The 27,390-nt window shown below is 42.9% G+C and overlaps 2 protein-coding genes across 4 annotated transcripts in view; one reads left to right on the forward strand and one right to left on the reverse strand.

Moving 5' to 3' along the window:
• Positions 1-496: 496 nt before the first annotated feature.
• Positions 497-26,584, reverse strand: cryzl1 (crystallin zeta like 1). Of its 2 annotated transcripts, XM_088914885.1 has the most exons (14): positions 24,782-26,584; positions 22,905-23,020; positions 21,049-21,126; positions 19,831-19,903; positions 15,488-15,532; positions 14,413-14,481; positions 12,753-12,886; positions 10,826-10,937; positions 7,166-7,186; positions 5,932-6,030; positions 5,255-5,373; positions 3,055-3,160; positions 2,009-2,054; positions 497-961 (listed from the first exon to the last, which is right to left on the reverse strand). In XM_088914885.1, exons 2-14 carry the CDS (start codon positions 22,971-22,973, stop codon positions 862-864), a joined length of 1,071 nt encoding a protein of 356 aa, XP_088771011.1. In that variant the 5' UTR covers positions 22,974-23,020; positions 24,782-26,584; the 3' UTR covers positions 497-861. The 2 variants fall into 2 exon arrangements, with proteins under 2 accessions (XP_088771011.1, XP_088771012.1); XM_088914886.1 differs by lacking the exon at positions 7,166-7,186 and having other exon boundaries at positions 24,782-25,218.
• The window catches only part of itsn1 (intersectin 1 (SH3 domain protein)), a 93,541-nt gene continuing 91,369 nt past the window's right edge, over positions 25,219-27,390 (forward strand). For both annotated transcript variants that reach the window (XM_088914880.1, XM_088914882.1), the window contains exon 1: positions 25,219-25,343. The gene's annotated coding sequence lies outside the window, so the exon portion shown is untranslated. The remainder of the gene's footprint in view (positions 25,344-27,390) is intronic.

Consider the following 27,390-nt stretch of genomic DNA (forward strand, 5'->3'; position numbering starts at 1 on the left):
CTGTCCACAGCAGTAGAGTTTGTTTCAGCGATGTGTCGATGAAATAGTTTCTTTTAAAAGAAACACCATCAGGAGCAAGTCGGTACAGAAAGGGAACTAGCTGGGCATCCGGCCAGCACCCTTTTGTCACATTGAGGAGCGGCCAATACAGACAGCGAGGGCGAGGGGCCTGGTCTGGAAAAAAATTCTTAAGACCGGAGCTCAGATTAAAAAAAAAACAACACTGTCAAGGACACAGCTTGCAAATTAAAACTGACCCTGACCTTGAGATGCTTAGGAAGTGTAAGCGCATTGAAAGCTGTCCCCCTTTTCAAGACTCGTCACCGTGCCAACGAAGTATACAGGTGGACCAAAGCAGTGAGGCGATAGTGGATAGATTTCGCCAGTTTTGGATTATGCAGTTTAAAAAACAAAACAAAAACAGTCCATAATTACAGGAAAATCAAGAAAGGCTTCCCCAGGTGGCTCAACCAGTATAGTATGTGGTCAAAGACATACATTAAGCAGAGCTTTAATGGGGAAAAGAAGAAGACAGGCTCCAAAGGATCATCATGTACACAGCAGTGGGGCAAGTGTGCTGAGGGTTACATCCCCAGGGGTTTCAGCAATACAAGTGCAGTGTTAGACAGAACCATGCTGGGGCCGAACTGAACAAGACACTCCCTTCATCTACAAACAGTATTTACAGACCGACAAGAGGATAGCAACTTTCCCTTTTGGAAGGCCACAGTCTCACAATGTTACACGTTTTGCTGACATGACTTCAAGACAAAGAGCAGCAACGGGAACCTTTTTTTTTTTCCCTTAAAATGTTCCGGCGCGGTTCCAGGGTCCTGCTGACATTTGCTGGTCTCGGGGATGTCAGAGCTGAATAACCTGCCTTTTCCTCACTCTCCTCCTCTGAACCATTTCCATAGAAACTGTGGCTTCGTACAAAGGCACCGGGTCTTCCAACAGCGGCCTGGAATGAGAGCAAACATTGTGAAAAGGCCCCAGGGATCCACGGAGAATAAAAAAGGAACATATTAAAATATATTAAAGCAGTAGAAACTCTGTAGGGTTTTGTCTTCAGCCAATTAAGGAGCTATCAATCTTTCGGGCACTTTAATTCATGCCTGAACTGAAACACAAAGTGTTTCTCAGCAGCAGAGTTTCCTGCTGCCCAGGGATGTGAACTCTTCAGACACAGGTTACAGCACTGTATGAACTCATCTCTCAGGGAGCGCAGGTGACCTCTGACCTGTCAGTGAGCACATGTGGGCAGAGCTGCCCTGCTCACTCATACAGTAATACTCAACTTAAACGGATTTAGTTTTTTGTCATTTTAGGAAAACACATATTATTATTATTATCTTGTTTACAATGCAAGTCTCCAGAGAACAGTATTTCACACACTAAACAGAACACTATTCCTGTTCTAGTGGGTTGAAACCAATCTACTACAGTACTTAATTTAGAATTGATTTGTTTAATCATTTCAATACTGTCAAGTAAAATATATTTTAGTTAGTTGTGACATTATATACTGTAATGCCTTTAATTGACTGAAGTCTTGATTACGCACTGTACAAATATTTGAATAGTTTGTGCTATTAGACCTTTAAGAAGGTAGGACTACTGAAAAACTGTCAACTGTTAATTGCAATGTCCAAGACAGGGAGTGTTAAACCACGAAAGGCAAAACACTTAAAAGCATCCTAAAGAATGTACTGTAGGCTAATGTTAATGCTATTATAACACCATTTAACACTGATCTTCTGTGTTAAAGCCCTCTGAATGTATCATTCAAAGCAAAACATCTTCTGAAGCATGCACAATGAGCAACTCTTTCAAACTGCACCTAAGAAATAAACCAGCTACAATATAATCCTTCTTTTATTGAAGCTTTGTTGTCTCGCGCTACATTTGCACTGTTGAACGCTTGGAAGATCTAAGTGCTAAACCCACATGACGTTGATTGGGGGTTCTGTGCTGTGAAACACTGGGAGGCAGAAAGTTTCATCTGTACCTGAAGGTCTTGTTGGACAGCTTCTCAACCACATCTTTTAGTATGTCTGAAAAAGTGATGAAGGTCAAAACGAAGTAAAAATTGAAACTACAGCTGTATATACCCAGGCAGCACATTTTCGGAGCTGTTACCTGACAAACACCAATTTTCAAAATAAATGGAAAAAATGTTCACTGCGCTTTGCATTCAGGTTCAGCAGATCTGAACCCTCTTTCCACAAAAACCCTGGACTCCGTATTGGTGGGATGTGTGTTTGAATCCACAACTGCTGTAGTATCCTCGAACAAGACTTGACCCCGACAGCCCCAGTACAGCCTTCTGTACAAACGCACCAGTGCTGGTGGGAGTGACCCTGCAATAGTCTAGTCTTCAGGGCTCAGAGCAACCAGGACAAGAATGATTGAACAGGCCACTAGCTTTACTGCCATGAACCTACCACTGTGTTCACTGACCCAGGTGCTTCAGACACTTTCTCCATGTTACATTACTGGTCTCTGACCCTGCTCTCAAGAGTACTGATTAACTTCAGGTTAGCACTGGCCTGCTACTCCTGTCAGATGAAGTCACAGAGCATCAGGAGGTTGGGGGTGATAAGCCCAATTCAAACACACACAGCAGACTTTGAAAGATCTTCCCCTTGAAGTTCACTGGATGATGCGGTTTGTTAACTGCTTGAAGTAGCTGTACACACATGGCAGATGAGGATGCATAGAGTGACACAGATGTTTATTAACTGTGAATCTTGTGTTGTGTTGTGTGTGACAGGTTTGTTTCACTGGGCCTTCACTGTGCTCAGGTTGATCGACCAATTGGTTTTAGGATCTCATTACGAAGATACCGCCTCAGTAATGGTTTTGGGCAGGCTATTGATTACTCTAGATATGCAACATGGTGCTGTATGCCACTGAAACATACTTGCAATACAATCCTGTGCTTAATGACAGCTGAGCCAGTGGAAGTGAGGAGCAGTAATTCACCAGCTCTGTGTGCACACACCACCTTTCCCCAGGGAAAGATAAAGGCCCTTCAGCTGCTGTAAAGGATACGAAGGTACTTCCCCTGACAAGAGGCCGAGGCATTCCATACTTCATCGTTCAGGAAGGACACTGTGGCTCCTTTCAGATACAGGCCTCGGCTGTCTGGGGGATCCAGCTGGGAAGAGAGGAATGCAGACCACTGAATCACGCATTCGCCACCACGAGGTCCAATCGCAACCTCCTGATTTCCTCGCTCAGTGACTCCCTGAAGAGCAGCAGGGGGCGCTGTGCCAGGATCAAGCCCTTTCCCCTTCGCGTTACCGGAGGAGTCCTTGGTCTTCCTGCAGCTGGCCTGGTGGACGTCGGCTCGGAAAGGGGACAGGCAAGAGGTTCATTCCGCGCCAAAAAGTAGAAAGAAAAAAAACACCAAGTTTCGGTTGCCGAGCTTCTTCAGGCGGGAGGAAGAGAGAGAAAAGCAGAGGACAGAGGGTGTGACCGAGAGTGTCCACACAAAGGGGGGTCTGGGGGAGAAATTTGTAAATGAATGGAAAGGCTCTAAAAAGAAATGAGTCTAGAAGTGTAAAGATGTGGCCTAATGACCCAAGGCATAGGCTTTCTGGTGTTTTGAAAAGATGGACAGCATATACAGTACACTGTTAAACCTATCTTTATGAGGAAACATCCATCCATCCATTTTCTAAAGGTTATCCAGCTTGTGCCTGTCTGTGTATGCCCTGTGATGGACTGGCGTCCTGCCCAGGGTGGCAGGGGAGCTGGAGCCTGTCCCAGCATGCAATGGGTGCAAGGCAGGAGACACCCCGGATTGGATGCCAGTCCGTCACAGGGCATACACAGACAGGCACAAACACACAGCATGGGAAATTTTACCAGAAGCAATTTAACCTACCAGTGGCCCTGTGGCTAAGGATCTGCGCCTGTGGCTGGAAGGTTGCCGGTTCGTATCCCGCGGCCGGCAGAGGAATCCTACTCCGTTGGGCCCCTGAGCAAGGCCCTTAACCCAGACTGCTCCAGGGGTGCTGTACAATGGCTGACCCTGTGCTCTGACCCCAAGCTTCTCTCTCCCTGTCTGTGCGTCTGTGTTTCATGGAGAGCAAGCTGGGGTATGCGAAAAGATGAATTCCTAATGCAAGAAATTGTATGTGGCTAATAAAGTGATCTTAGAAAAAAATATATATTTGGTTTGTGGAGGAAAGCTGTGCAAACAAAAACAGAAAAAAACCCCATGTAGATAGCGCCCCCAGGAATTGAACCCAGGGCCTGTGCTGAGAGGCAGCAATGCTAACCACTGTTATGCTGCACAATAACATTTTCTACAATCTGCCTTAGGAAATGTGCCCAACACAAGTGGAATTTATTGCAATTGGAAAAAAAAACATTCTTACATTTCTTTAAGCGTCGTTAACATTGTCTTCATGTTTGCACAAACGAAACAGATCTAACTGTGCTTCAGCCAGAGCCATGTGCTGGAACTAATCACTAACCGTACTAACAAGAAATTAAAAATGAAACAAACGATTCTAATTTCAATATGTTTTTTAAATGGTGTATTAACAAATTATGAGTAAAAACGATTGCATTCACCTAAAGTCTAAACAGTAAATTAACCACAGCTGAAGAATAATGTCAGTCACCTGAGTGTAGTATTCATAATGCACCATACAGTATACAGTAGAAAGTCATGTAGATGTGACTGGGGTTGTGGTGAAACTCATCTGTGCCTGCACCTGTAACTGCTGAAAAACATGTTCCAGTCATGCCGGTACAACAGGCAAAAGGAAGGATGTCACTGAGTTGATGACATGAAGGTGTCACTGAGGTGAAGATGATACGGGGATGAGGTTGTCATTGGGCTGTCATGGATCATATGGGGGTGGGGGGCTGCTGTCAGTCATGAGTTGAACCCGTGTGAAAGCACTTTGTGACTCTAGACACTTTGGATTACTAAGAACACTGGAAGACTTCTAACCTTGTATACTTGGATGGTTAAGTCCAGTTGTGGACCTCAAGGGTCACTGACATTTTATGCTTAATCACCTAAAGAACAAGTAATTTGCTCAATTGGACTATTATATCACATTTCCCAAGCCTCTCCTTATGAAATTCACCAATGTTGACCATATGTGTCTGTAGAGAACCAGGACAGTTCTTTCAAGAGCTGTTCATCATTTCAAAAGACGTTAAAAGCATGAAGGACAGGAGTTGAAGAGTCAGCCCGAAACTATCGTCTAGCTGCATGTCCCTTTCATACCTGCAGGCCTTCTCCTGATGTGACCCAGTGACCTCCAACAGCCAGCAGGGTGATGATGTCGTGCTTGTGAGGAAGCAGCTTCTTTGTTGCAGATTCCTCATCTGCGCCATACAGCCTCACTGTTAACAGGAATCAGCCAGAAACAAAGGGTTTTTTTACTTTCGGAAATAAATGGTTTTCAGGCTTTGACAACAGGTCTTTAACATGTTTTTATAATATTTAATGCTCAGCTTGTAAAGCTTACCTTTTATTATACAGAAATATTAGAGATCTGCGGAGTATTAGGTAATATGAATGTAATTGTTAACAACTTTTTTTATGCTCCATCTTTCTAACAACTGCTTCTAGTCAACTTATTTCTGTGGATCATGGTGAGTACAACAAAGTCAAAGTGTCACTAAATTAACTTGAAAGGTACAATCTGGCTCATCTCATTTTCAGAGCTCAAGGCTCTCTTTTTGTTTTGTTGACAGGGAAGGATATTGGGCAACAGAACATTTTTCAAGCCCACATTTTATTAATTATGCATTCAGATCATGGGGAATTTATTTTTTCCACATATTGCCAGTAAACCCATTTCCAATCACAGCAGATCTGGAAGTTCAACAAGGAAAAAAGATCTTCCATGTCAATCTGTTGCCATCGACGAACCAGAAGGAAAGGGGCCACGTACTCACCTCCAGTGTCAACGACAATGTCCACGCCCAGGCCTCCTGTTTCCTCCATGCAGATGTCCACCAGAGCTGACTTCTGGTCCCACACACTGATCACCCTGGCTGAAGGGAAGCAAGCAGAGGTCAGAGGTCACACGTTGTCTGCACTCACAGGTGCTCAGCTGACATGCACTGCAGTCTGGCCCCGAGCACTTCTAGATTCACTCATGCACCTTTTACAACATCTTCAGCACTGAACGGTCTTTCCACAAACCAAAAAGACAGAGACACTAGCAGAGTACTCAGTAAATGGAGTACAATTTGCTTTAGACTGAAAAATAATAGACCATTTGAGTTCCATACTTAACCTTTTCACTTTTAGATGTGCTTTCAGAAAATGGGGAGGTAATATCTCTTTAATGCTCCTTAGAAGGATTTTCACATCTGCACAAATCATCTAGTTAATCTGTCTTTGAATGTCTAAGACCCCTTAAGCAGTCAGGGGTGGCAATTACTGATTCAAACGTTAAGCCTGAGGCAGGGAGTGTGAAGTGTGGAAGCAAACGCATTTTCTGTTGTTTTTTACCTGACTCTGAATAAGCTGATGCAAGACGTTAAAAATTGTTTTCACCTATGCTGTGTAAAACTTCCACAGGACAAATAAAATGAAACTGAGCAAATCTGTCTTGAAAGGCATGCCATGCACTTGTAAAATAGCATCTTTCCAACAGTTAAAAGACAAGTACTGGAGCTTAAAAGAGACAATGTTTGAATTATTCTGCTAGGTGTTTTTTTTTTTCATAGTTTGCCTTACTGTCAGTTTTTTGTGGATACAGAAGATTAAACGATTTACAATTGCATTCTGTAAATAATAAAATTTTAATTGAAATGTAATTTGCAGTGGTTGTATTTTACACAATTTTACATTATTTTACAAAATGCAATTGTATTTTGTAAATAATAACACTGAAATTACGCCACTGCAAATTTCGTCGGCCACTTCCGGATGACAAAAGGTGTCAGGACAAAACTACAGATACTACATCCCGAAGGCGTTCTCTGGAGCAATGCTGTAAAATGCACCCTCGATGGTTACGGCAACATGCTACAAACGCTTTGGTGCTGCACACTCACAAAACATACGTCGGCTTTTGCCCAATCCGTTGAAACAGTTACACGTTACAAATCTGAACTGGGCCCTGACTCTCCAAGTGCGGCGATGTGCAGACTCAACACGGGCACCACACAGCAGACTTACCTACTATCGACTCCTGGACACCTTTGCAAGTCGCCGCGGTGAAAGAGAAACAGTAGAAGCAACAAGCAGAGTGAGAACAGAAAGGACTCCACTCACATTGTGACGCCATTCTAACGGAGTGGTAGAAATGCTTTCCCGAGAGTTTTAGAGACACATAAATCATACCCAAGTACATTCTGGATTAAGAACTGAAGAAGTGCCTCTGTGAAGAGATTTCATTTTATATGAATTAACTGAAAACAGCACTATCACACTCACCATAGAGGTGTGTCTCAAGTTAATATAATAGGAACATCAAGAAGGCTGTCATTTAGAGGAGGCGTTTTATCCCCTTTGATGTTCACTAATAAGTTTGAAACAACAGACCAATTTATGGGAACCTCTACAGAAATGTCTTCTAAATTGGCTGTTCCAATTTAAGCATCTGTACTTCCCTGTCCAGGCTTTCCAAATCATGATTTGTGCATTAAACTAACCTCCCCCGCTTCGTTCTAAACACGCCTCGTACAACAAGAGGTTGGCCTTTGTCTAAATCGGTTATTTTTACTTTCAGTAATTACCGAGCAAGTACTGGCAGTTTTCACTTACTGCTCTAATTAGGTTTTGCAATCTGAGGTGAGACATTTTACTTAATACGTGTGCTCCAATTTAATCCATAATCCTGTTCTGTGCTGCCAAACTGCTGGTTCCCTATCGCTCCTGCCTCTCTGCACTGTACTTAACACACCCTGTTCTTCAGCTGCCAAAACCATCCACCGGGATCACATTCATGCTGATCGAGAGCTTAGGTCATTATACCACGATTCAAACAAGTGAAGAGTTGTTTTCTGAGATTCCAACATCAATTTGCTACTAAATTCCAAATGGGTAAGACCACCCAAATGGCCTCCTCTGGTTTCAAACTGTTCTTATACTGTACTTCATTAAGCCAATTAAGACTCCAGGACCTTGTATTTTCTACTCCCAGTGGCAGTTTTCCCTCCCTGTGAATTAGCTCAGTCATTGCAAACTCATCGAGCACCTGGAGGAAAGTCAACCACTTTCTTGAAGTATGGCGAAATTCCACATGCTTTCAACAATGGCTGAAAAACACCTCTCTTGCTAGACTGTTTCTCAGCCTCCTACACCTATCTGCCCTGGTCTGTGAATGTTCAGGCCCATGGTGTGGCGCAGGCTTCGGGATCTGAGGGAGAGTCACTTGTTTGCTGGCCTCACCCATGCGACACCATAGACACCATTCAGCCTTTTACACTTGTGTAGGAACACGAGACTCGAGACGCTGCTTCATCCTCACTCCCTGCACTGGGCCCAACAGTTTCTACAGTAAGCACCAGGGCTCCAGTCTCTTCTCTGTGCCACTTCCTCCTCTTTCCTAAAATCAGTCCCCTCCTAGACAGGCTTTAATTTTATCTTGCCTGAATTTACTAGCTTCTTTCTTCATTCTTTCATCTGTATTAAACTAGTAACACATTAGCTTAGGATAAAATTGCAGGATGTTGAATCATACAACCATTTGCTGATAACACAAGCCGCCAAGAATGTCTGGAATGAAGTGAAAGGATTGTAATTGAATGGCATATCTTTGTAATTAATCATAAAAGCGATGTTTTTGTTTTGAAAATAATGTGGCAAAGAAAGATTATGAAAGGCAAGGTGGGCAGTATTATACTTCTGACAGGAATGCAAGTAGGAACAATATTTTGTCTTCCACCAGCGAATCTGTGTTAAACGTTTACTGCCATCGTACACAACACTGCGGTGGCAGTTCGAGTTGAAGAGTGCTCTCACCCCTCCCTGTCACTGTGTGTACACACTCCCTGTGTAGCCAGTACCCAGCACCCACATTCTGACACGTCCTGCGACACAGCCTTTGTGGGCATACTGTACGTAACTAACATGTCTTCAGCTGAGCCCCTGATGGCTCCTTGCATGCAGTCAGCACGCTGTGATTCATGAAACTTTAGTTTCACTTTGGTGACAAATGAAGTCCATTGCAAAAAGGATGCACAATTTTTCCGATACTTTTTTAAATGCTGATATTGTAGAAGAATTAATGTTCTTTTTATTTGAATGCTATACGTTATCCAAGATAATATATTGGATACATAAGATAAAGACTTATATATTCAATGTATTACCTGTCCATCTGTTAGATAAGAAAGGTTAGAAATGAGGGAGGCCATTCAGTTCATACAGCGTGTTGGGTAGTTAGAAATTCATTGATGCGGGAATCTCATTCTGCTGTTTCCTGAAAGAAGCCAGGAACAACAGTCGGGCAGCTTTTCCAGAATCCTACCAACTTTTGTTTTTGTTAATGTTACTGTAAAGAGCGCACCTTTCTAACATGGCCTGCACATTGCTATGCCCACAGTGAAGAATGCTTTCCTTCTGGACTTATGTCTGTACTACACTGGGAAAGCTAATCAGTATACACTTCAATCAAGATTCTTGTTGGTGCTTGGTGAATGATGATTATTTGGTTAATTTCACTTTAACTGAGAAAAGACTGCTTTTTGTTGGCTTCATAGCAATAAAAAAGACAATTGTACAAGTCTGAACAAGTACAGACCCTGCACCAGATAAATACCCGGTACTCACATTTCAATATATTGTGAAACATAGAATGTGCAACTGCTAAAACTAAGAAGGCAAATTGTAAAACAATCTAATCTTGGAAGATATTTTCACAGCTTTTGGAAAAGTTCTTGATTCTTGTCAATGGATACACATGACTATAGAATTAAACTAGCATTACATAAGCTCTGGATAAAATTGTATGGCTGTATTGGTACTGTCATGATGATTGTAGTCTTGATGTTTTTTCTTATTTGTTTTTTACTTATGTGTGAAGGTTACATAAAAATGTTGATCAGAAATGAACCATGTTGTCCTCCAGTGTGTGGAATATAAGACAGAGAGCTGCAGCAGCAAGACTATGCTAGGGGGCCACGGATGGCTTGGCATCAGGTTTTCTAGATTAATCTCACAGGAAGGCACTGGTGCCAAGATACGAGATCTCACAGGAGCAGAAACATGGGTGCTGATGAGCAGAATAATAAAGCTAATCAATAATAAACCTGGCATTTCTCATTTCAAGTCCTAGAGGCAGGCAGGTGGGGACTTTATCCACCACAGAAGAGAAAGTACCCTCATGGCAGCCATAGTGCACCATTGTGTGCATCAACTGTACACCCGATGAGGAAAAGAAAGGAGGAGTTACTTTGTCTGAACTGTCTCCTGTGCCTGGCAGGCTGAGAGAATGCCTGAGAAAAAATTAAGCAAGGGCTCTGGGGTAGAAAATCTCTGTAGAGAGTAACTGGATGCAATAGGAACATCAGCTGAGCAGCTCATCTGAAAAGCAGAACCTCTTATGCAATGGTGCCTCATCACTATAGTTTTGCAACAGTGTGGATTTCTGGTCCAGGACAGAGTTTGCCAACTTCCAGTGATAAACTGATTTTCATCTTTAGAGGCTTAACGTCCAAGTCCCAGCCAGGACAAAGTTTTCTTTAGCTGTTGCTTAAGTGAAGATGGCCCATTGAGACAAGGCAGTGTAGGCACTCAAAAGGCCAACTTTGACTTCGGCAGCAGCAGGGGCCTGAAACACTCCCAGAAACCCGTCTCCCCCGGAAAAATTTAAAAGCGAACATATTCTCTTACCAACAGTGGGTCTCAGCTGCTCCAGACGCTGCTGGTCTTCAATAGATAAGGCAGTAGACAATACCTTTGCGCCATGGTAATGGGCTAACTGGATTGTAATTATACCAAACGGCTAGAAACACAAAAGGAAAAAGAGCCATTACTGCCCCAGGTTCGAAAAAGCTTGAAGTTGCTATATCCAGTTGAATACTCCCTTTGTGGCATACACAGGACTGTAAATGAATCTGTTATACACACAGTACCAGTGCACAAGAGAAACAGTACTGGGTAGAAGGCAGAGGCAGTTATTTAGAGCTGTGTAGGCTTTTTAAATAACCTCCTGTACTGACAGAGGTGATTATTAGGAGCCCTGAAGAGGAAAAACACAGATGTCAAGACAGTTGGGCCAAAAAAAGACATGAACAACCAGAAAGCAAGACAATAAAATAAGCAGTGGCAGGAAGCTTGATGCGATAACTGCATTACAAAGTCTTTATTCACTTCATCGTACCAGCTGCTCTGGTCTATATGAAAGAGGGATGGCTCACTGGAGATCTGAGTCCGAAACAAACAATACTTCCCTGCTGAACTGAAGGGGAAGGGCAGTTACTTTTAACGTGAGGCAGGAGGCAGAATTCAGTCGTCTGGAAGAGTAGATATCGCTACGTGCACAAAACTGGAATCAAGGACTCTTCATGGGCACTACCCAAGTTCATTTACCACCTTCAAGTCAATTTTAATAACTGAGTTTAGTAAAAAAAGAACCATTTCTCTTCTATCTAAAAGGAAATATATATATATTCATCTATAAAATGCAATCTAAAAAGTAAAAATGATGCTAAAGTTCAGCTTTCACTTGCTGCATTTGGACTTTAAAATGTATTCGGAGGATCTCTTTCTGAAATCAGGAAAAGAGCCAACAGCTGGAAAGTTTTCTAATTACAGTGTTCAGACAATTCTTCCTGGAAGGAAACTAGATGTTAACTGTGAACAATAATGGAGCATGCTCTCCTGTTTTTACAAGTTATGCAGGCTTACAGTGTATTTTACCATAACAGTGACATTGCCCAGTTTAAGAATACTTCAGTTTTCCTCTCTACCTTTATAGAAGGCAACTGCGATGCACAATACTTTGAATTCCATCTCAATTTATAATATCTGTAGAATATCTGTAGAAGTACATTAATCCTTTTTTCTGTTTCAGTGTAGAAGAGCTGTAAACATTTCACAGCGCTTGTGTAATTCACCCAATATAACCACCATGTAAACCTCTAGTGAAGCATTTCTCAATCCATGACATGTCTGATCCTATGACATTGCGGCAAAATGAGTTGACTGGCTGTCCCTTTCATGAAAATGAATTTTAGATTTGGAGGAAAACATTCAAATAACTCTCATCCTTTTCTGGAGTACGATGAGGAACGATCAAGCCTTTAGGATTCTTCTGAAAAGGGAATTTAAAATAGGATGGCAAAAACACGTTTTTTTTAGATGATTCTGCAAGAAGCAGAGGCCTTCGCTGTCATGGAGCTCAAACTACTGCAAAGTGACCTCTTGATGAGTGTCACTCAAGTGTCCCAGGAGGCTCCGGGGCACCTGGGCCTCTGGCAGCACTTGCTGATGCTGAAGGAAGAGCAGCACCAGCTGACACAGCAGCGACCACCCTGTCCGCAATGTGGGGTGTGCCCCTGTTAGCCAGGAAACAGCTTCTGTACATCCAGCCACCTACAATATTTCATTTTTAGTGAACAAAATAAGATTTTCTTCAAACTCAGAATCCTTCTTTTGCCATGGTTTTCAAAAAGAAACACCTGTCCTTTCACATGGCTCTATTCTAGACGCTGACCCCTCGCTGCACACAGGCCAAGAGAGGCTGACGCTCCGTGCTCTGAACATGGACGCCCAGCACTGAAGCAATGGCTGTGCGGGCTGGGTAGCGGGTACTCACACTCGCCCCATCCAGAACCAAGACGGTGTTTCCCGCGGTGACGTGCGACAGGGCGTGCAGCGCCGTGTACGAACGCAGCCCGTCTCGGATCGTCCCGGCCGCCTCCACCCAGCTCACCTTCTCAGTCTTGTGCACTGTGGAGGACAGACGGCACTCAGCTGGGCCACCGCTCCCAGCGGAAAGCACAGCACTGGCCTGGCAAGCCATGAGGCTTCGCTCAAGGGGGCTTATAATAGGTGGGCCAACTGAAAACCGATTTTCATTAAAGTTGTAGGAGTGTGGAACTACCTGCCCAGCCACGATATTGAACCCCATACCGTAGCTTATTTCAAGACAAGAGATCCTTGGATCAATTAGCTGCTAGAAACCAAATGACTGACCTTCTCTTGTTTGTATCCACTTTTGTTTTTCTATGATTCTTAATGGCAAGCTGTATATCCAAGGCCCAACAACAAAGTTTGTCTTTAATATTTATACAGGATGGTATTATGCAATCAGAATATTTACTAGAACAATCTTACCAGATTCAAAAGCATTAACTTGCAGAATGACCCCAGAAAGCCGGGCTTTGGCCAGAGCAGAGTGTGGTATTGTCTCTACTTCTATAGTCTGAGCAATTTAATACATTGGAGTTCTGTCAGGGGGTTCCCCTTTTTTTGGTCTCCACAACAAGGGTGCCATCACAGTAACTGTGACATGAAGATCTCCTACAATTCCAACGTTTCCAGTCTCAGAAAACGTTCAAATGATCAAATTCCAAAGGCCAAAATACACACATTTAATTCAAGACAGAAGGCTACCTCCCCTTTCACGTTTTAAACAAGAGGTGCCTCTGCAATACATTTGTGATGACTTCCTCAATGTGCTCACTCATAACGGTATGACAGAATTAAAAAGCTCTGAATGTGCAATTATTTTCTTTCTGAAAATGCAGCTCAGCAACCGAAAAGCCACTCAGTTCACTGTTTTTTTTTCAAGAAAGGACTGGATAAGATCAATTAGGATAAATTAGCTCCTAACTACCAATCAGGCTGAATGAGCTGTATGTCCTCTCATCTGTGGCCTCTGATGTCAAATTATTCTTTCAGTCTACTCTGTGTGGTTTGGAAACAGAAGCTTGTGTCCATGAACAACACAGCTTTCTAATTACGAGCCTTGAGAACACCAGGTCAATTAGAGATGATATGAGCACCTCTGTGGCTACAGACTGACAGTCAAATCCTACCTAGCCGAAGGACAACTGCTGATAAATCACAAGAGTATGATATCTCTTTTTACTTAAGGGTAGTTTTCAGGTTACTAAAGAGGTTTCAGTTCAGAGGTACAGCTGGAGACTCAACTTTTTCATTTATGTTATTATGTCATGAAGAGACGCTTCTGAACACAAGAACTTCAGCAACGGTTCTATAAGGTAAGAAATGCAAGCAATCGTAAAACAAACTGTCTTAGTGCAGAAATGACTGCATGGGAGCACAGCGCAAAGTCTTTTTTTCTTCCCTGTATTGTTCAAAAGATACCCAGAATTTAAAAATGCAAAACTCTGAAAATGCATCTTAGAATCATGAGGATTGTTGTGGGACTTCCTACACTATGCTAGTTCTATAAGACTCCTATAATTGTTATGCTCTAATGCAACATAACAGCAAAGCTTGAAACATACCCACATGATGCTCATGGATTAATACAACATCACACAGCCCAGAAACTCCTGCGTCCAGTGGTAGGATTCCTGTAGACAGTGAATGAAATGACATGAAAGCTCTTACTTACGCTCAGCAAAGAAAACCCTGGGTGATACGGAGGAGGGGAACTCAATCTGTTACAGCTGTCTTTAATGAGAAACCCTGAAGTATAAATGTTTCTCCTGCTGGACAAATTTAACCAAACCTACTGTCAGTCACAGGAAGATAGTGACTCCTCTCTTCCTAGGCTTGAAATGAACAAATGTGATTTTCTTATTATTTAGGGGTTGAGATATTAATAACGCCACTCACTAATTGTTAGACTGCCTCAGTTCACAATTTACAGATAACAGGATACCTGGACAACAGGTACTTGTTATTTCACTATACAGTAATTGTATATACCACGTAAATAATTTATTATTAATTTATAAATAATAATTTGGCTTATCCTTTTAACTAAAGTGACTGACATCTGCACCCATATCAAATCTCACATGGATGCACCTATACAGCTGTGGCCCATGAGACTTGTACCCACAACCTCCCAGTTACAAGTTGAGAGTGCCACATTGCTGCCAACAAATCAAATCATCACTACCAATTTGTTTTTATTTTGATCTGTACCTTTGTATTGCCCTCCATTACAATTCTATGGCATTAAGGGTTTAAAAAATGTCAGAGAAGTTTTAAGAAAGAGCCATGTCAGTCATAAGAGTTAATAGAGCTTTGGTGTCACCAACACATCTACACAGAACTGTCATTGAACTGTCGACTGAATGGCACATGAGAAAAAACAACTGAAGCTAAAAATTACAAAGAAGAGGAAGCATGTTAATCATCTGTTATCCCACAGATCCGAGGTCAGAGAGCAGGAGGTACAAAAGGAAAACTACATCTGACCAAGCTATAAGCACTGGATTACAAAGCATTTCAAAAGAAGAACAATTCACCTTTCATCTTCAAAGAACACACAATCATCACAGGAGGCCAGTCTCTGCCAGCGCAATGACAACTTTAGGATGGACTGTGCGTTCCTGCAGCTGGACTTACCCACAACTTCATCATCAGGCCGAAAGAACGTCACCTTGGGTCCAACTGAAAAGAGCAGGAAAAACAGAATCCATGAATTGATACACACTTTTAAACAGTTATTTTTACCTCTCTTTTCCGTCAAGGTTTGCTGATGCTCTCCCTAAGCTGGAACGACTCTGTTCACACTGCAGGAATTGAAGTCTCTGTGTTGCCCAGCAGAACTGGGGAGCAATGCTGTCCAGGTGTAAGGAACCACAGAACAGGCCATGGGGCTTGCAAAGGCAAGCAGGAACAGGCCTTAATCTGAGTTATGGTCAGGGACACTTTGAAACAGCCAGGCTGCGTATGACACAATATACACATCTGAATACCAGGAGCAGTTACAGCTCTCAGTTACAGTTACTGTCATTTCAAACAACAATATGTTGTAATGTACGCAATCATTTTTTCTGTATTTTGCCAACACATCCTTGAATGTTGCCCTTGTGACACTGTTCTTGAGAAGGAAAACACGTAGCTCTGCAACATGAGAAGGAAAACATGCAGGCCAGTGGGCCAGGACACTGCTAACTGACCATTCAAAATGTGATCAGGGTATGTTACAATGCATAGCCACACTGTTGAACAAACTGACCACATCAGATCTGCTTAGCAGGAACCTCCCAAGACGAAGGGGAGAGGTTGGTTAGGAGCCAGAGCAGGCAGACTTTTCCAGTCTTTTCTGACTTGGTGTAGTTTATTGCAAGCTGTACTTCTGTGTAGTCAAGCCACAATTTTGTATCACCTCACCTCCCATTAAAGAAAATAGCACTTCTATTTTTCGCACTGTCGGCTGTTTACATTCCAACACGCCTGCTCTCAAAAAACAAAACACTGTGAAGTTTTCTTGCTGTGCGTCAAAAAAAGGCTCAATTCACGGTGTTGGAGCTGGCACCTCCTGAACACACAGACACTTCAATGGAAGTTGATATTACTGAAGACATGAAAATGCGGCCTAGTTAACACAATCCCACTGCTCCTGGTAGGTAATGATGCTGGCCTTGAAACCTAATGTTTCCCATGATTCACAGAAGAAAATGTAAGATTCAAATTTCTTCTCAAAGTAGGGCAGCATTCACAATAAAACATAAAAACATACCATCTCTCTGCATCCACCTTTGAAAATCCTGTAATCTTTTATCTGTCTTGGTCACAGACTGAGGTGCTATGTCTCTGCGATGTAATATTTACCCTAGTCGCAGTATCATAGCTTGACTGACCGCATCTTTCCAGACCAAACACTGTTTCAGAGAGATAGGAATTCCCAGGAATTCTCAAGGATTTGTTCCTCTTCCCACATCAGGAGGACAGTGATTTCCTAAGTCATGAAGGATCTGTAGGTCCAAACACCTTATTTTAAAATAATTTTAATAAATTCATGAAAAGAATGAAGGCACAGGGCAAAAATATTTCCCTAATACACAAGGCCCCTTTCATATTTTATCTGCATTTTCCACATGGACACAGACAGAAATGACATTACAGGATGCCTTCAGCTCAGATTTCCACAGCTTGCTTGGCACTAAAGCTGAGAAATTTCCTCCAGGAAAACCTGAGGCCTGACACTGATAAAACAAAGAGTGCATTTAATTAAGCACTGATGAAAAGTCAATCTTATTTGCAAAAACTAGTTCTGCTTTTATCCCAGTCCAGAGAAAACCTACTGGAATTCTTCTCAATCCAATTAGCCTTTTAATATTTAGATTTAAACAGTCTAAATACTGATACACAATTTCAACTGCTTACTCATAAAGTGTCTCACTAATAACTTAATTCATGTGTTTTGTGCATGAGGTTACCTTTTAATAACAATAATTCCTTACATTGTTTAGCATTCTTCTTAACACTCCACTTAAAGTGCTTTACAGGTAATGGGGACTCCCCTCCACCACCACCAATGTGCAGCCCCACCTGGATGATGCAACGGCAGCCATAGTGCACCAGTACACTCACCACACATCAGCTCTCAGTGGGGAGGAAAACAGACTAATGAAGCCAATTCATAGGGGCTTATTAGAAGGCCATGACTGGTAAAGGCCAGGGGGAAATTTGGCCAGGAAGGTGGGGTAACATGTCTACTCTTTTCGAGAATCTCCCTGGGATTTTTAATGACCACAGAGAGTCAGGACTTCTCTTTTACATCTCATGTGAAGGACAGCTCCTTTTTTACAATATAGTGTCCCCATCACTATACAGGGGCATTAGGACCCACACAGACCATAGGGTGAGCGCCCCCTACTGGCCCCACTAACACCTCTTCCAGCAGTACTTTTAGCTCTCCCAGGAGGTCTGACCAGGTACTGATCCAGGTACTGACCAGACTCTCACCTGCTGAGTTTCAGTGGGTTGCCATTTGTTAGTTGCTTTTATTTTCTATAGTTGCACTATGGTCTGCATATAGAAGAATTACATTATATATTCTATACAAGATATATACACTATTTAATATAGAATTTTACCTGCCTGTAAGAGAAGGCTGCACAAGAGTGCATGAAGAGGATGGGTCTGGATTCACTCGAAAAGCGAGCTAGAAACATCACACCTGGGCTAGAGTGTTACAGCACTGTACAATCAGGCAGCCCAGACTGTGCTCTGTCCATTATTTTTTGACTAATTCACAATCTGCTGCCAGGATTTAAACTGGGAAATACTGCCACACAAACCTATTATCGAAGTCTCTACTGGCTGTAAGTACGATTAAGAATAGATCTTAAAGTTCCTCCGATTACCAGTGAAGCTCTAATGGGTCTAGCCCCTGCTCTCTCAAGTAAGATTTTTATCTCAGACACACCGGGGGGGGGGACACATCCTAAACTGTGAAATAATCTACCAGTCCATGTAAAGGAAGCCTTTGAATCAAGGCTGAAATCTCATCCAGTCCTTCCCATTCTTGAATCGATACCTTCTAAATGCTGCCAATGCTCCAGGTTATGTGAGGCCCAAAGCCATCTGTCTCCTGGTTAAATGTTCACAATTTATCCTCGTTTAGCTGTATTAACATACCCTCCTGCCCTGTCACCCGCATCTGTGCCCTTTGGAAGAGCCCGCAGTGTCCTCATTCCCACTAAATGCACAGTGGGTCGGTTGGCTCAGGGAATGCAATCCTCTAGCCTCCGACTCCAGGGATTCATTTTTCCCCACTGGGGAGTTGTGTTTTTCTCCCTCCGCGTTGGACAGGTGTGCAGCCTATTCTGGTGTGCCGACGAATGAGTGTGGGAGCGCTCCATGCCAAATAAAAACGGAACTGGGCTGAGCTTTTAAACCCCACAGAGACTGACAGTGCCCTGGTGCTGGTGCACCATCGGCTGGGCGAAGGACCGACATGCATATTTTGCAGAGGAAGTTCCATGTGTAGTTCTCTCACCCTGAGCTGGCATGAGGGCATTAAAGGAGATGTGAGGTCATTATGAAACCGGATATTCCAGGTTACAGAGGGAGGGCAGTTTGGTCTAAACAATCACAGCAAGCTCATCCAAACAGGACTTCCCAACAGACAACCAAAAGCGATATAAAAAGACAACATCAAATCATACTATTGTGTCAAACAGTTTTATTTTTTACTATTTTGTACAAACTCACTTCAGAGCCTTAAAAGGTTTTGGGAAGCAGATTGAGCCAAATGCTTACTTAAAAAGACAATATTGCTTAGATACAGTGTTGTGTCTATTTTAAAACCTCTAGCTTTTTTCCTCAAGGTATAAACCTTATGTAACATCTATGATACTTGTTAAAATAGAACTGATACCCTGAGGGCAATGGTCTTATTTTAGATTGTTGTTGTTGTTAAATGAAAAATAAATGTGAGGGAAAAAATTGTGTAAGTCTTCAGCCTTTTATTTCTAGGCTGTTTTTGTCAAAGAATGTAAGGTGTTTTAAGAATATAAGATGATAAGAGCTGTTTCTTAAAAAAAAAAGCCAGGGTGTTGTCTGTATGAAATCCCGATTTAATCTTCATTTTAGAAAAAAAATATTTGCAAAGTGCAGTGCCCTCAAAAAGCACTATAAGAACAAACTCAAAATGTATTTTGATATTACAGAGAAGCAAGTTTTGATCATGAGAGTAATATGAATTATAAGTGCAATGTAACTTTTTATTTTTCGATAATCCCAAGCACATATTAAATCTTAATGGAACTAACATGCTGTATGTTTCATTATAAAGTAAATTTAACGGTTTTGACTCTTCTGTCTCGGTACATTTGGAGGTTACTGAACAAGTGGGTTCTGAACCTACTGTAAATGTGCTTGCATTAGTGCCACAAAACCAAAACCAATGGGACCAGGACAACTCTGCTGACTGAATGTAAACTCATCTTGCTCACCTTCAAGCACTACTCCGGCAATTTCTCTTCCAACTGGCACTAAGTCTTGCTGCAATTTCAGGTCCTTCAGAAGCTAAGAAGAGAAAGGTGTAAATGCTGGGGGTTACAGCAAGGCCACAGGGAGAGCACTTTCAGCACTGCAACACTGGACGATCCCCAGTTTCACATGAGCACTGCAACGCTATCACTGCCTCAGTACAAAAGGGATTTGGCTCAATCTAAAAAAAACATCAGACGGAGAAACCTGAACCCAGGACATAAATCTTTGTTATTTCAAAGACATGCTGCGTTTCCCTTTTCTTACAAGATCACTGTGAAAAAGCACAGGGCCATGACTTATACAAAAAAAAGGACAACCACCTCCCAGCACACAGATATACACCCATCCCTCGATGTACGAACAACTCTTATAAAGATTTTTGCACTAATAAGGCAATTGCGTATCTGGTTTGTACAGGTACAAAGAGATTTTCACTAAAAAGGAGAATGTGTCCTTTGTAACTGATCTATGCTTATAGAATGATGTCTTACCTTGACAAATCAGTACTCTCTCAGAGTAAAAATAAGTAATATTGGGTGATTTTCTGGAGCTCTGGAATGTAGATTTAGTTTCTAAAATAATACAAATGATGCTTTTGTTGACAAGGTTTTTGAGAAACAAATTATGTTCACAAATCGATGGAAGAGTGTATATACAGTAACTCAGGAGACAGCCCTCATGAGTACTGTCCAGAACTCTCAACTCCTAACTCCAAGGCTGTAGCTTTCAGTCTTTGGTGGGCACTGCTAATGTTACCCTTCAGCAAATTCATTCAATGCTTCACTAACATGTCCAACTGTATAAATGGATGATTTGGATAAAAGTATAAGCAAAATAAACTCATAAAAAGAGGTTCCCATTTCCAGCCTTCCTATCAGTACAGTATGCATTTTCACAATAGTAGGGCTACTCACCTGAATACAAAACAGCTCTGAAGATATACTATAGCTTCTAAAAATAAGGCTTTAATAACATTTTATGGGCCAGTTTTAATTTTACACAGCAGACTTAATAACCATGTGAAACAAGATAACATTAACAGATGGAAGTTTCTGCTGAATGGTGTAACAAGCACAGTTTTAAACTGGGCAAAGGACACAAGGACACATGGAATAAACTGGATAGGAAATTCAGATCTGACTGCCAATTTCTTTTCCAGGTGACCGACGACTTCTTACCGCGGTATCCAACGGGCTGAGGGCACACGCTTTCACCTGCACTTTGACAAAGTGGCTGCTGGGAACACTTGGGAGCTCCTGGGTTATAAATTGAAGAGATGGGAAAACAGATATTTGTGCTGAAAATACGTAAGGAAGTAAATTAAATTTTAGATTGACCAAATGCTGACATGACATGTCATTCTGCTACACTTCCAATATTGTGAGAAGGCTGATGCCCAAGACCATCTCTGGAAAGGCTCCTCTCAAATTTCTAATATTAATTACAACCTCAAGCTTTTCAACCGCTTTGGGTTTTAGACATGGTCTTAGATGTGCTTGAGCTCACAGTGTCTGGCCAACAGTTGGCTCGTATTTGGGATGCTGCGCGGCTTTCATCTGACGATCAGGAACTGCCTAGCTGAAAAGAATGGCCGTCTTTGACGAAGTTGTACTTCGAAACTGCAGACATATAAGCCCATTTTGAGTGTACCGATTTCCAATTCCTAATTCCTCAAAAACGTTTTCGCTTGTTTCTTCAAAAGGCAAAAGGACATATGGTTTGTAAATGTACTGTACACACTTAAATGTATTATTTGGTGAAAAGTAGTCTTCAGACTACCCCTGCTAATGCCATGTTTATTAGTAATATTACCAGACAGACAAACAGCCACAGTCCTGGCTGTGTTTTTTTTAACTCCTGACTTCATATGTGGTGCTGGTTTATGCCTGGTTTTAAAGACACAGTTCAGCAGCTCTTGAGAGAGATGCTGTTGTGCAGTCAGTCACACAGCTACGCAGATCTTAAGAGAGATGCCAACTCTACCACTCAGCTGGGTTTTTTTAGCCAGACTTCAATCCGGACAGGATTTCTAATTTTTGAAAAGTTGAATCCCCCCCGTCTTCGCCAGGCCACCAAGGGACTCTCCAGAGCTAAAATATAGACATATTAGTAGATCATTTGCTAGACCTAAAGCAAAGTATTACATTTATATACTGCTGCTAGGAAAAAGCTGCAGAACCATCTTCTTTCACTTGCCCAGCTTGTTTTGTTTTTAAAAATTGGTATACAAAAACACAGAGCAATTATATTAGAATGCCAATGGCAAAATCACACAGTGGCGTATGTTGTACAGTGAATTCAGGAAGTGCTTTTGTCTGTCCGGTGTGTATTGTGTGTATTGCAGCAGTTGAAAGACAGTCACGTATAGCCCTTCATTCAGGAAGCACAGACTTCTTGGTGCATATGCTTGAATCAGCCGGTAGCCTTCAGAAGAATTTAGAAAAAAAGATCTTCTACTATTCTTTTGGATTGTCCTTACATTTATGACAGTGGCTCTACAAAGTGTTTTTACAGCTGGAGTGCAACTATGTATTGGAGCAATTGCATTTGGATTCTAAAAAGAAACAGAAATATGGCCTTTTCTGCTTACGAAAACAGGAGTGATGGACCCAGAAAGAAGAAAAGAATGAGTGATGTTCAATCTTTTGCCACACTGTGCCATACACTCTGTAGAACGGGAATCAGCAGGGTAGTATAGAGTAGTTTTGAGAGGAGGTCTAAGAGAATAAGCTGAGGTTAACCCCTGAGGTAGGAACTTTGCGGTCATGCATTTCTAAACAGACGTTAAAAGACTCCTTTGTCAGATGGACGCCCTTGAAATTTGCAATTTTCACTCTCCCTGCAGCTGAAACTCACACATAAAGCGATTTATCAATGGAATGCCTTCATTTTTACTGAGCCAGCCATAGTGCCCATGAGGACAGAGTGGCTGGGGAATCGGTTCCACGTGACCTGTCTCTAGTCTCTGTGCTGTCACAAATCACTAAAGCTGGAATGACTTTGCAGCTCTTTTCCTGAAGCTGTCTGCACTCACCGTCTCTTGGATGACAAACTTCACTTCTTCCGCAGTACTTTCACTTAATTTACAGTAAAGCCCCTTCATTTTAAAGCGGATCTTGGGGTGGAAATCCCTTTGCAGCAAAAAGCACCCTGAGAAAAATAAAGGAGAGTATAATTTAATAATAATAATAATAATAATAATAATTCCTTACACTTATATAGCGCTTTTCTAGACACTGGACTCAAAGTGCTTTACAGGTAATGGGGACTCCCCTCCACCACCACCAATGTGCAGCATCCATCACTATGCAACTGCAGCCATAGTACGCCAGAACGCTCACCACACATTAGCTATCAGTGGGGAGGACACCAGAGTGATGAAGCCAATTTATAAATGGGGATTATTAAGAGGCCATGATTGGTAAAGGCCAATGGGAAATTTGGCCAGGACACCTGGGTAACACCCCTACTCTTTTCGAGAAATACCTTGGAAATTTTAATGACCACAGAGAGTCAGGACCTCGGTTTTACGTCTCATCCTTGTCATCCAAAGGACGGCGCCTTTTTACAGTAAAGTTTCTCCGTCACTATACTGAGGCATTAAGACCCACACAGACCGCATGGTGAGTGCCCCCCTGCTGGCCCCAATAACACCCTTTCCAGCAGAAACCTTAATTTTTCCCTGGAGGTCTCCCATCCAGGTACTGAGCTTCAGTGGGTTGCCAGTTGTGAGTTGCAACCCTGTATAAATTTATTTTTATTTTATTTATTTACATCAACAAAAAACAGCTGTATTCAAAATGAGGAGTTATAATTATAGATAAGTAGCAGATGGCCTAAAGCCCTTAAGGACTGGAGGTGGACATCCATTTTCAGTGCTTCAAACTTTCCTGAGTGACAGCTCAAACACAAGGCGATACGTCCTTATGACAGTCATTGTGGGAGACAGAAACATTCCGCAGTTCCCGAGTCCAGCCACAGGAACAACATGACAGAAGCCTGTTTACGACCAATCGTCAGTCTCTGTTGTCTTCTTATGGTTGACTTTAATGCAATGTATATTTGCCACAGTATACATATGGGTCTATTGCACCAGCATTTTTACATTGGCATTTTTACATTGGGAATAAACAGTCTCACAGCAGGCAGCGTTACACCCCTTGAACCTGTGCATGCCAGGAGACTGTGCTGCACACAACTACAGAAAACCTCACTCTCTGAAAGCCAATAATAAAGTGTGAATCTACAGCAAGCCATGGCAGATAAACTGCAAGTTACTCCTACACCGTTTGAGCTAAACCAGGGGTGTCCAGTCTTGATCCTGGAGGGCTGGTGTGTCTGTGAGTGTTCATTCCACATCATTCATTAATGAAACCTAAACCAATTTGTTACTGGCTCAACTGGACCACTTCCAGTTTCTCCCAGCAACTAACGTGCTACAATTTTAAAGAGACCCGGAAATCCTGAAGACACTCCACCATTGACCAGCCTTGAATAAGCTATCCTGATTTATATCACCATGGCCCCAGCTGCAAAGTGCTTACTAATTGAATGCGTCCAACAGACACTGAATGCAGAAGAATAATCATCGTCAGCAGTCATCACATCAACATGTTTCGAATCTGATCCCGACAGGAGGCGTGTCGGCTGTTCAGCATGCAGCGTTCCTGACCGTTCAGACACAAGGAGAGACCGGGAGGAGACGCATATTTCTGCTGGGGATGCATTTCAATGAAAAACCCAAAGCGACACTGTATAGAAATCAAACGCTGTTGTGTTTACTCATGGCGGTGTACTATCCCAAGTGACTTCAGCACTACAGGAAAAAAGTGGTGACTGGTAATTAAAAAATCCGAGTGTGCAATCCCTTCCGAGCGATTAGGATGGTGCATTACTAGGAAGAGACCTTACCTGCTCTACAATCCTCCCGATCCAAACAACTTCCCAAAGTCGCGCCCCTCGTTCCTGCGATTTTAGCAGACCGGGCGACTGCTGCTTTCTCATTGGCTACGCTCACAAAAAATCTTTACAAGGTCAGGAGGAAAACTTGAGCAGCGACTGCCTGAACGATCCGTCAATTAACTATCATCTTCTTTCTATTGGCTTTCTTTATCATCAGTCAGGGGAAAGAGTGGGATCGGCCCAGAGCCGGAATACGCCCAACACTCCCATTTGTCCTGCCTTCCGTCCGTCAAATAGTATCTCTCACTCTATTGGCTAGAGTCACCCAAACCCCTTGCGAAATCGCTCTACTTGGCAGTCTATTGGACTGTGCTGCTGTCAATCTTTTGGAAGGCTTGACGAGGCCGGGTCGGGTAGGTTGCGCAGCAGTACGGCGGCTCAAAGAAAAAAAAACGGGAGTCTGGAAGCAAGGAAAATACTGGCAACGAGCAGGAGGGGGGTCCGGTGGTTTTAAATATTCTGAATTGACTGTTATTAAAGCTGTAATTCGCGATGGATCCCCAACGATGAGGTAAGAAGGTCCGTGTTTTGTCTTGCCCTGATCTTGCAGCGGTGCTCTGGCCGGGCGTCGGGAAGACGGGATCGTGAGCTGGGAACTGCGGGAAAGAGGAGCAGGAGCAGGAGTGAACTGGGGGGTCACCCTGGCAGGAAATCACTGCCGCTCCGTGCCTCCAAACCGCTGCAAATCATGGATAAGCCTACATACTTTCCTCCAGACAAGGAGGGTGGGAGTGCAATTTCTGCAGGCTCGACGTGGAAAAGTTGGGATTCGTGCGTGTTCTTTTAATCAAAGTGGAAAGTAGATTAATTATCATGCTCCATTTACGTGGTGCAAATCGTGGATGCTTCGTGCCTCGGATTTTTTTTCCTCTCCGCTCCCCGTCTCTAGCCAGTTATTACGCTCGAGTTGTCATTGTTGTTTATAATGAATTATGGATGGGCTCTCCAGCTTGCCCCGTTGCCGTGAATCGGCGGTTTCCTCAGCGCGGAGTGCGGGAGCGGGTGTGTGTGTGTGGCCGGGAGAGGCTGCACACTGCGCCCGCCAGACCTGTGGGGGTGGGGGGGTGATGGGCGCCGGCGATTCGCTATCCTTGCACGTTGCCTTTCCAACCCGGGACACTTGTCCGACGTCCGTACAGCATGACGCTGCAGTTGGGTAACGGGATGATGCGAGTCTCTGGATTATGGAAAGAAGCCTTTGCGCAGAGGCGACCCGGTGATAATCGCAGTTCGCACGGACCTGGATGTATAGCACACGGCATCCTAAAATAACAAAATACTAGCGATGTTCGCTTGACTGATGGCGACTCCTTGATTAATCGCACTGCCCTGACAGCTTGCGAGGTAGACTTACCGCCCTCCTCAGCAAACATCTTCATTTGATGATGTATAGCTAACAGTTTGGGTGCGCCAAGGGATTTAAAGCAAGGCGCAGTCCTTAGTCTAGCTGCCCATCCGCCGTCTTTGTGATGTTGGAGATCTCCAGACTCATTCCGCCCCGAGTCCAGCGTCTAATGATACTAATAATGTTAACAGTCACGACAGCTAAACCTACGGAGTCATTGTAACATCACCATCACCGTATTTCGGGGTCTTCAGTCCTTAGTCGTGGCTGCGCTGGTAATTTGGGTGTTTTTAGAGAAACGCTGTGTACTTGACTGCAATTCCAGTTAACAAGAATGAACGTCTGGACCGAGACAGAAGGAGAGTGAAACTGGACCTGCTGTCGTTTAGGACAGGGGAGCCCAACTCTGGTTTCTTCAAGGTCCAGCAGATTTTATAGGTCACCCTAAATCTCCAGACTCTTAAGACCAAGAAAAGGTTTCAACTTTTCCTCCTAATGAGTTAAAATATTAAGTATTCGAAATGACTTGTTTGGGTAAAAAGAAAACCAGAAACCTTCTAGCCCTGCAGGGCCCCTGCAGGGCTGGGATCTTTGTACCTCCTGGATTAGGCCTGGGTACTTTTGTCTCTCATGACCCTTTTCAAATCTCCAGCAGGCATGCTGTTAGGCAGCTGAGTTCCTGTGTCTATGGTGGCCAGGGATATCGTCTCTTTTCCTTTAGTTGGAGCATCGCTGCTCTCTGTGTTGTTAATAGCTGCAGTAGTGAGCACTCCTGCTGTAGAGGTCACTGGGAGGTAATGGCTTGTTTGTGAAAAGTTATTAAGTGTAAACCATGACAGCAACATCCTCTGCTGCTGCACTTTGATGGTGTTTCGTCAAGTTGATCCATGTTTAATCTCCCAAGAAGCTTTCAGTTGCTGTCAGACCTTTAGTTTTGGAACAGGGCAGTATTTCTCTTGCAGGCATTGACACCCAGGAAAACAATGCAAGAATAGGCAATACTTTTTGACAAAACACGTGTCTGATGTGAAGTTATCTTGAGAATATGTGTGGGCATTTCAAGTTTAGCGAAGGTTTTTTTGGCCTTAATGCCATTCAGGTGTGAAGTCAGGAGGACCGGCTTTGGAACACTTTCACTTTGGGTCAAAGGTGGCAGCCGTGGTATGAAGGAGGTGTCAGTCAGAGGTGTTCTTGAGCTGGTAACCTCATTCCC

This window comes from Atractosteus spatula, chromosome 4 (assembly GCF_055471065.1).
Source record: "Atractosteus spatula isolate fAtrSpa1 chromosome 4, fAtrSpa1.hap1, whole genome shotgun sequence".
NCBI classification, from domain to species: Eukaryota; Metazoa; Chordata; class Actinopteri; order Semionotiformes; family Lepisosteidae; genus Atractosteus; species Atractosteus spatula.

What these genes read in the sequence shown, in the direction of transcription:
- cryzl1 (XM_088914885.1), bottom strand. Translation starts at nt 22,973, where the DNA reads ATGAAGGGGCTTTACTGTAAATTAAGTGAAAGTACTGCGGAAGAAGTG. An exon ending in TCAGCCCGTTGGATACCGCG is followed by an intron (nt 19,904 to 21,048) that starts GTAAGAAGTCGT and finishes TTCTCTTCTTAG; the next exon opens with CTTCTGAAGGACCTGAAATT. An exon ending in TGTCCAGGAGTCGATAGTAG is followed by an intron (nt 6,031 to 7,165) that starts GTAAGTCTGCTG and finishes GCTTCCCTTCAG; the next exon opens with CCAGGGTGATCAGTGTGTGG.